This window comes from Penaeus chinensis, chromosome 28 (assembly GCF_019202785.1).
Source record: "Penaeus chinensis breed Huanghai No. 1 chromosome 28, ASM1920278v2, whole genome shotgun sequence".
NCBI classification, from domain to species: domain Eukaryota; kingdom Metazoa; phylum Arthropoda; class Malacostraca; order Decapoda; family Penaeidae; genus Penaeus; species Penaeus chinensis.
This window is the reverse complement of record NC_061846.1, coordinates 10059637-10069636: the sequence shown is the minus strand read 5'-3', so window position 1 is coordinate 10069636 and position 10000 is coordinate 10059637. Positions and strand designations below refer to the sequence as shown.

Here is a 10000-nt window from a genome sequence, read left to right as displayed (position 1 = left end):
GTCAAGACCTGGCTGCCCTTCCTCTTGATGGCTGGAGCTGTGACGGCTCTGGTTCTTCTTGTTTAAACATTGCGCAAGATGCCAAGGGACTCATCCGTCCTCATAGATGCACACTTAAGGAAGGCATTGTTCACCACTCGTACTGGCGCAATTGGGAATGCGTTCAAATGGAGACATTTCATAATGATGAGTATTGTTTTAGTGAGTAAGATCTGATTAGGATTGGAAATGTGCCAAGGTAGATACTTTAGGGATGTGTTGAGCAAGTTGATTTGCATCAGTCAGTAGCCTCATCATTCACTATTTTTATGGGTATTATGTACAACATTAGAAGGCTGAACTGTGATTGATAATCGAGGGTTGATTTATAAGGGTTGTAATAATTTGAGTTTGTAATAGATGTTAATGCTATGTACTACTTTCAATAGCAGTAGAACAAACAGATGAGTCAATTAGTGTAAGAAAAAGAACGGTGATAACTGTACAAGAAAGATGTTGCCTGGTTTTGTTTGTTTTGTTATTTATGAGTAAAAGTCAAGTACTAGATGCTATAGAAAAATTTAAATGAGATAAGTATTATCAGGGAAGTCATTGATCCATGTAAAGAACTATTTGTGTTATGCAACCTTTCTAACATGATTTTCAAATTACACCATCTGTTATGTGCAGTTTCAGAAGTCGGAATGTTATTACTTGACTCCAGATGAATTGATGCCAGTGTAACCCATAGCTACTCAAGTTTTTTACTTTCACAAACCCCTGTATCTACAAAAATATTATAGGGATCCTTTAGCTAACCTTGTAATGTGTGGAAAGCAGCATTACAGATATTTTGTAATATTTTTTTTATTTTTTATTATTGTATGGATTGTATGAGAAAGTGAAAAAGGATATTTACTAATAGATGAAGAAAAAAAAATCTGTTCAATGTAGTTGATGATTGAAAATCTGTGGAATTTGATTTGAATACTTGGTGCTGAAGAGTGACCAAAAGTAGAGGGATTATCGTGCGAACTGAATAGATTATTACAGTTTTCCTCAGCCATCACATGGGTACTGTAGCACCTCTCTGTGGCCTCCTTTGGTTCTTTGGAGTCCTATATGGGGAACAGTGAGGTAACCTGTGTCCTAATTTAAACTGTGAGGGATTGCAGAACAATGTTATTTGCTTTATTTGATGGGAGAGGAAGATTATATATATATATATATATATATATATATATATATATATATATATATATATAACAGGAACATGATAATGATTGAATTATTTTTTTTTTTCTTCTTTTTTTTCTTTTCTTTTTTGTATATGAATATGTATGGAACAAGTGTCTTTGTAGCCTGTCCTATTCAGAAGGCAAATCCCAGTGTGTAGAAATGTGGTATGTTTAACTGTGGAATTCTGTGGAAGTTTTCCTCTTACAGTTCAGTGAAAAAGATGAAGATCATGGTTTTTGTAACAAGGAAAGTAAGTCTTACATTAATTTATAAGACAGACAGCTTTGATAATTAATCTTTTATTATATTTTTATCTTTCAAATGATGATAATTTATGTGGCCTTGCTGATGGAGTAGTATAAAACTTAATCATTATTGTTATTATTATTGTGTGATATATCATAATGTATGTGCACTGTTCATACTATTGTTTTTATACATTACATTGTGGATTACAGGTATAGTAGGTTTATCCTTGTAATTTTTTTTTTTTTTTTTTTTTTTTTATACTGATATTGAAGCTGCAGAAAGTGTGATACATATATATTTTTAAGGTTTTTATTTTTTGTATTTCTGTTTTATGTCATATAATATATTATCCCTTCAGATGTTGGGAAAATGGGTCTACAAATTAATCAAGGAAAAAAAATATGAAGGAAATTAATGGTTGAATGGATAGACTTGTGAAAAACGTAGAATATGAATATGAAATGAAAATTGAAAAACTTAACAATGCAAGAGATGTAACTGACGTATTTCAAGTGAAAGTCTATTTCATCTTGCGTTGTGAAAATATTTGTACTCATTAATACTTTTTTTTTCCTGAATATCACTTATTTTTTCCTGAGAATCTTCATTGTGGTGCAGTAGCTTTTGGCTTAGGCATTGAAAACATATTTTTCTTACAGTAAATGAACAAGTATAGTGTTGATTTTTTTTCTAGATGATACATTTAGAAAAACATAATGTGTTGTTACAACTTGGTAATACTGTTACAGAAGATGTCAGATTATTTGCATCATGAAATGTCTTTTGTCTTAAAGCTGTAATCATAATAATTCAATTGGTTATATCAAGATGATTTTCTCATTTGATGCCAGGGAACACTTCAGGAAGATTAATAGAGTGGTTTTCACATCACTTACGAGGAGGGTGACTGTGGATCAACGACTGTTAATCCAAGTGGTTGGAAGAAAGCATATCATTCATAAGCTTTGTACATATTGGGGTTACTTCCTTGGTTGGTAACTGTAATGGAGTTATGCATGTGTTCTGGTTGGATATGTGACTGAAATGATTGTATATAATTATGGTAAGATATGTATGGTATTTATTGGCAAGTTATGTTGTCCATGGTTTAGGGTTGCTCTTCTTTCCTTCCTGTTTTCTGTTTCTTTTTGAAGAAATTGTTTATTTTTTGCTGTTTCAAATGTTGGAAAAAGTACATAGAGATGCTTTAAAGATGTTTATATTTGTTAACTTTTATAGCATTCTCAGTTTATTAACCTCTCACAGACAAGCCTTGTAATATTACCCTTTGGATTTTCTCAGCATGTTTAAAACGCAAGTTGTTAAATAAGTTACCAGAAGGCATTATCAGGTACTAAGGCCCTATCTGGCATTGTGCTAGATTCTGAAGATGAGGAGCCTGCCAGTTGGTCTCCTCTGCCCATTCACAGTTCCAAAGTGCTTCAGTTATTCCTCATAAGAAGACAAAGACACTGGCTATGACATTTGAGATGTATACATACAAAGGTACACAGATACACATTTTTGGAAATATGATATAGATGTAGACAATAACAAAAGGTAATATAAATACACTTTCAGTCTTTCATTTGTGCAGTATCTGCTATATGAACAAGAATTCATAGTTTCAGATGTGGGGAAAATGAGATGATTAGTATTTACACTTTACATTTTTTGCCAGTACTAGCAGTTTTTAATTGAGAGTTCTTTAAAAAAAAAACGATTTACTGAATATATGCCTGTCTTTGAGGGGTTAATAATTTTCTCTTCTTTTCTTTTTTCTTTTTGAATGGAGTCTTTGCCAGATCTATTGAGTAAAATGATATTGTAAATGGTAATGCACTTCTTATTTTCAGGTTGTAATGATGAATTGTAAAGCAGGGAGATTCAGTATATAGCAGGTCCATGAGTTTAAATAATTATCAGTACTGTACATAATTGCAGATGGACTTGCTTTGTTTATAAAAAAGGACTGTTTAATGCTATTGACATTAAAGGATTTACATTCAGTTATTTATGATGATGAAATTATGTTGAGCTAATTTCTTTATTTTGATTTAACATTTTATGAAACGTATCTAAAAGTTCATTGTTCTTAATTTTCCTAAAGATATTGTTTGTCAAGTATTTATCTTGTTTCAGTAAAATTTAGACCTGAAGCAACAAGAGTACAGACTTTAAATAATGAAGAAAGATTTAAAAAATTTGCTTGAGGGTTCATTTGTCCTATGATCCAAACCTATGATTTGCGGTGAGCTTTTTCATTTGCTAAATGATGTACCACTGCCATTGGGATTGAAAATATTTTTTAGATTATGTCAGAGCACTTTTTCCCAAGTATTTGTAAATAGAATTTAGTCAAAAGCACACTGATACAAGAGGGTTAGCTTTCATAATTTATTGTCTTTACAGAGTAGAATTTCTGTTGCTAGAGATGTGGACATAGAATGGCCTTTTGCCTTTTTTTCCTGTCTACAGATCACTGCCAACATATACCATGAACATATATAATTGTCATAATTTTGTTTTTCTTCTTTTAATTCACAGGTTTGTTGATTGTTACATTCTTGGTACTTGGACTGATAGTACATGGTAGTATTATATTGTTCAAAGCTGAAAATAATGCAGTTTGATTTAACTTTCTCTGAGAACTATGATTCATATTTGAAAGAGATGGTATCACTGCAGAAAGCTACTGTTAGGATCAACTTCAAGAATTAATTTCACTTTTTACTTATTCCTTCCAAACTGAAAGTACAACCACAGGAGAAATAACTCAGTTTGAACCAAGAAAGTACACATTAATAGATATACGACTGACCTTCCTTCCTTAGAAATTGCTTTGTGTTTGGGAGTTCCTCTTCATAGATAAATCTCTTTCTTTAAAGCCTTTTTTTTTTTTTTTATCAAGTGCAGCTGACAAACCTAAGGGTGCATAGTGAGAGTCAAGAAAGTGGTTCCAAGACTGGTAGTTCCCAGAGGTGCAAATGCAGAAAAATCTGTTTTGGGTTCCAAGTTGTTTTGTTGGAAAACCAGATGTGAATATTTTCCTTTATTCCAGTAGTTTTTTAATACTTCCATGTACCCACTGCAATTATATTTATCTATAAAGGTGTGTTATACTGGTAGTTGAATTACAAGCAATTTTTTTCTTCTCCTTTATATTTCACTTTGAAATAAACAAATTTGCTTTAACTATTGAATGTTATGTTACAAAGATAAGTCACAGAAGAAAGTGGTATTGAAAATGTGTAACTGATTAGCTTGATTTTTGTTGTTAATTGCTATCATTATGAAAGTTTGTTTTTTTTCTTTGCCATAGTGACAAGAAGACAATCAAATTTAGCATCTTGAAAACATACCATCAATTGAGTTCATTGTGTCAAATATAGAAAAGGTATTGATGTAAATGGGGGACCTCACAGTACAAGATGTTATTGCTGTATTTTGATTTAATCTTCATCAGAAATACAGATTTCTGATGAAAATTTGCTCAAAACATATCATGTACATTTCTGTGTTATGAAATTATTAATTCTCAATTATACCTTTCCTCAAAACATTCTGTAGAAAATACGATATGGATGTATGTATATATTTGTGTGTGTGCTTGTGCATGTGAGTGTCCATGTGGGTGGGTGTGTGTGTGGGTGGGTGCGTGCATGTGCGTGTGGGTGGGTGTGTGTGTGTGGGTGGGTGTGTGTGTGTGGGTGGGTGTGTGCGTGTGCGTGTGGGTAGGTGTAGGTGTGGGTGGGTGTGTGCGTGTAGGTGTGTGCATGTGGGCGTGGGTGGATGTGTGCGTGTGGGTGGGTGTGGGTGGGTGTGGGTGTGGGTGGGTGCGCATATATGATATTTAGAATATATAATTTCTTTCTTTGTTTATTCTTAATTTTTTTCTTTCTATTGATTGATTTCGCTTTCTTTTTCTTTTTTCTGTTGTTGCAAACCTTTTTCAACTGCAGATTTATTGTGATAGTTGATTTGTATGTTTATGATTTTAAGGAATTTGGTTAGAGAAAACCGTGAATGAAAAAAATAATCTTCTGGATTATAGAAAGTGATGTATATGCTAGTCTTCCTGGTTAGGGACAAAAGAATGTATACAGGTTACACTAAGTAGCATAATTTTAGGGCTGTAAAAGAAGAGGAATGCAGATAAAGATGAAATTGATAAATGTTGACTTGGCAGTTCAACCAAGAGGATGTTGGAAGCAAAGTCTAAGCATACCAAATCTGTTCACACACGGCCAGAATTTGGTCTGATTGAAGCCTTAGATTACACGACCTTCGTTGCTGAGTGCGTTGGTGTTATTCTTCATTGAGATGGCGTAAGCTTTACAAATCCGTATACCATGGGACGTTTTCATATACTTATTGATTTATATATATTGGTGAGTGTACTTTTATATAATAAAAATAAAAACAATCATGATTAAAGTGTTATAAGTGTTCAGAAAAAGAATGGGATGTGGTGTTGCATCCATGAACAAGTTTTCACTAATTTTGAAGGGGATTGGGATGCTACAGGTAAACTTTAAGTATACTTAGACTTTGCTTCAAAGGTATTTGACTAAAAAAAGAAAAAGAATTCATGTCTAGCCGTAGGAATGCTAGATTTAAGAATTATAAAAGTTAGCCTAATGTCAATATAGGTTGCTCTGTGTGTTTATTTCTTTTCTTATTTTAAAATGGTAATTCTACTTTTATATAGATATTACACTGTGTTATGTTGTTTTGTTTTATGAGGTTTATTAAAACTAAACCTCAAACAAGAATATGTTTCCTTTTGTACTTGTGTCACTGTATTCATTTTCTAAAAGCAGCTCTTCTGATTTTGGTGCTGTTGTCATGTGCAATTTTTGTGTTGTATTTCCTTTCCCTTATTTATGCAAATCTGGAGAAATAAGTTTGTATGCTTTGAGAGTGTCAGGGTTACTAATGTATTTCTTTATCAATAAGAATTATTGTTAAAATTTCTTTGAATATCCTAAAGGTTTCGTTGTTTTTGCTCTATTCAAAAGCTTCAAGCCTTCCCTTCTAAGAGGCTGATGCTAAGACAGGAGCATTGCTTCATCCACTCATTGCTTCCAACCTTTGCTTTACTAAGCTGCCAGACAGAGCTAATCCTGACTAGGATGGGCAAGCCATGCCCATATGACCCATGAGGTCATTCCACAGGCTTCTTCCATCTGGGATTGTCTAGAAAAATAGCCTGTGGGGTGAAAGTCTATATAGTGATCTCAAATTGTCTCGCTGTTGACTGGACAAGTTGTCATGTCAACTATACTTTATCTTGTTTGAGGCTATATTACACAATTGATATTATTATTGATATTATTACAATACTGGTAATAATTATAGTTTTTATTGTTGTTTTATTGTTCACCATTGCTAATATCATCATCATCATCAATTAATAGCAATATTATTATTAACTTCATCATTAGTAGTAAATGATCATGTTCCTTTCCACCCACAGACATTTGACTTTCATCTCACATGCCACTTGTTCAACCACTCTTCTCTCATGCTTCTTCCTAGGGCTATTTAATGCAAGTATAATGGTAGCACAAGCTTCCTCCATGATCATGTTGACCCTTGAGACCCCAGGCACAAACTGAAAATTGATGATTTTTGATGTTACTGAATGTTGTTTTGCATTGACTTTGGATGACAGCTCTATGGAGTATCAGTCCATGAATGCGTTAAAAAGTACTCTTGTAAGGGCACTTCCTTGCCTCACTCCTGAATTCACAAGAAACAAACTAGCTGTCCCCGTCAGACTTCACGGCACTTTTTGGACCTGTATACAGGCTTGATATTAGTTCAATAACCTTTGGTGAGATTCCACTGAGGGTGTAGATAGGGTATAGATTGCAAGCAGACCATGTCTGAATTCATGACAACATACTATTGTGACCTCAAGTGGTGGCGACATTTATTATTTTATTTATTGAAATTTTTCTGCTGTGTCAACATCTAAGGTCATTAATAGCGTAACGGCTTGGGGGTAAAGCCCCAGGTAAAGTTTTTTGGTTCAGTAATAATTTGGATAAGTGGACAGAAGAAGGGGATGAAAAGGAGAAGGAAAAGATGGAGAAGGCAGGGACCCTGCAAAATTAGTTAAGGCGAGGGCTTAGGTGCAAGGCAGGGGTAATCCCTACATTGGGCCTCATTCTCTGCCTCCTAAGCCCCACAGCAACACAAGCAAGGGATTGGGGGAGAGTGGAGGTCTATAGTGGATTTACCAGGAACGACTCTAGATTGCTCCAATCTCCTTAGCAGTTCTATGGGGATGCCACTAATATCCACTTCCTTATCACATCAGATTGAGAGTGACTATATTCAAGTCAGAAGGTTTATCACTGATGCTTGAAATAGGCACTGGGACCACAAACCCTGTTCATGATAATAGCTGAAACAACCTGAAACAAACTCAAAATACTTGGCCCAATTAACTCCTACCCCATCAAGATCTGAGATGAACTGGCCATCTCTTAAATGGAGAAGGCCTCCCACTTATTTTCATTCAGATATTGGTGGCACAGCAAGATTCAACAAGCTCAGCTCCCTCCCCTATGTCAACAGCAACAGCCTGGTACTAATACAGTTCCCAGCCTCCACAAATGAACTTACCCTGAGACATGAGGAATTTTGCTTTGTGCTGTCACAATGAATCTGTCAACAAAGAAATGACTACAATGAAAAGAAAAAGGCTATAGGTTATTAAAAAATATATATAATTATATTTTTATTTCTGCTAAAATATGAAGCGTATTTTTATTAATTTGTTTTTGTCTATATCAGTACAAAAAATACTGCCATGAATGTTAGGCTCCATAAAAACAAAAAATAATAATAAAAAAAAAAAAAATGAAGAATAAAAATAAAATAAAATTCATGCATCAGATATTTATGCTACATAGATTCCTTCATTCTGGTGAAAGAGAAAGTAGCCCCACTATATGTAGGGTTCACTGAAAATCATGCTTTTATCTGAGATTATGTAAACACTTCAGTTCTTTTTCTGTGTTACACTGCAGATCTCTATGGTTGTCTTCAGGCTTTTTTTTTTTTCTTTTCTTTTACTAAATGTCACTAACAGTGGTAAGTAGTCTTACTTACAAGAGATTTCAAGATTACACATTTTGTAACTTAGGTGCAAGGCACGGAGAACTGAACATGAAGCAAAACTAAAACTAGTAGCACAGTTTAACTCATTGCCAATGGGCATGGCATGTATGTACATGCCATGCCCACTGTGAGTTTACTTTATTGATTGTTTTTACACATAGATGGCTACATTTGTACAAAGTCACCAATGAGCCAATTACGGGTACTGTCTGTCTCGCCCGCTTACCCTTTTCCTTGATTTACGAAAATATTTTGTTATCTTATTTTGCTGCTACTAATGTTTATAACATTATAGTAATCATAATGTCTAATATAAAAATCACACCATTGATATTTATAGCACTGGTAAAAAATGTTTTTCCCGCTAAATCAAGGAAAGGGGAAATTAGGTAAGGTCACAAGGTCTATTAACTGACTCCTTTATGGCTAAGCACTAGCAGAGCCAGCTATGTGCAGAGACATTTCACAAAAAAAAAAAAAAAAAAAAAAAATGAGGACAGCATTTTCCCCAATTTTTATGCATTTTCCCCGGCAGCATGTGGTTAACAATTATGACCTTAATGTGTAAAGAAAACAAAAAATAACCTTGCCTATGGAGTATGTACAGCAACAAGTGGTGATTTATAGACTTAACTATTCATTGATTTGTGCAGGTTATATCAATAGTAATATGAATACTATTAACAAATTCAACTCTACTTTCACTTCTCAACATATCATCACAGTATTACATAAGGAAGACTCTTTCAGCTGCAAGTGACAATGGAGGCATAGTCTAGTATAACTTTGGAATAGTGACAATATTTTTTTTTCTTTGCAAATGTCTCCAACTTTGTGCCTGTTGCCAACTAGTGTTTCCTGTGATGCCAAATGAGAAATACTTCCTATACGTCAATATTTTTTAGTTATTCTCAATATTTTTTAGAGGGGTTCCCCAGCCTTATTACAGGTACTTCATGATGCCTGTCACACAGTGAAGTTAGATTAAATATGTCATCCAAGGGGCATTCAAATTAAAGAGGAAAAGCTCAAAAACATTCATTATAAACATACTATGACGTGTTCAGAAATACTGAGATCCACTTACAGTAGAAATGTGTATTCATGTACATATATTCATAAATATATTTTCATGGTTAAAAGTAGAAAACAAATAATCTAGAGCACTAATAGGATGATTAAATTCCATCAATAAACGTAATAAATTCCATCAATAAATGTAATAAATTCTAACAATTGTACATTTGCATCATATGCTTTATTGCTTTTTAAGAAAAGTTCTCTTATCTTTTCATTTCACCAACACATTAAATTATATACAAATATATGATGCAAAGAAAGCAATAAAAATGAATCACACTCTTATACAAGATGACAGATATAATGATGTATAATGTAT

At 33.6% G+C, this 10000-nt stretch overlaps 1 protein-coding gene across 1 annotated transcript in view; it reads left to right on the top strand.

The window, feature by feature from the left end:
- LOC125040082 (transmembrane protein 222-like) overlaps positions 1 to 1184 on the top strand; it is a 6097-nt gene extending 4913 nt beyond the window's left edge. The window contains exon 5 of the mRNA XM_047634538.1: positions 1 to 1184. This exon is cut by the window's left edge and continues 13 nt beyond it. Coding sequence (XP_047490494.1) covers positions 1 to 66 — 66 coding nt within the window. The 3' untranslated portion in view covers positions 67 to 1184.
- The last annotated feature ends 8816 nt before the right edge of the window (positions 1185 to 10000 follow it).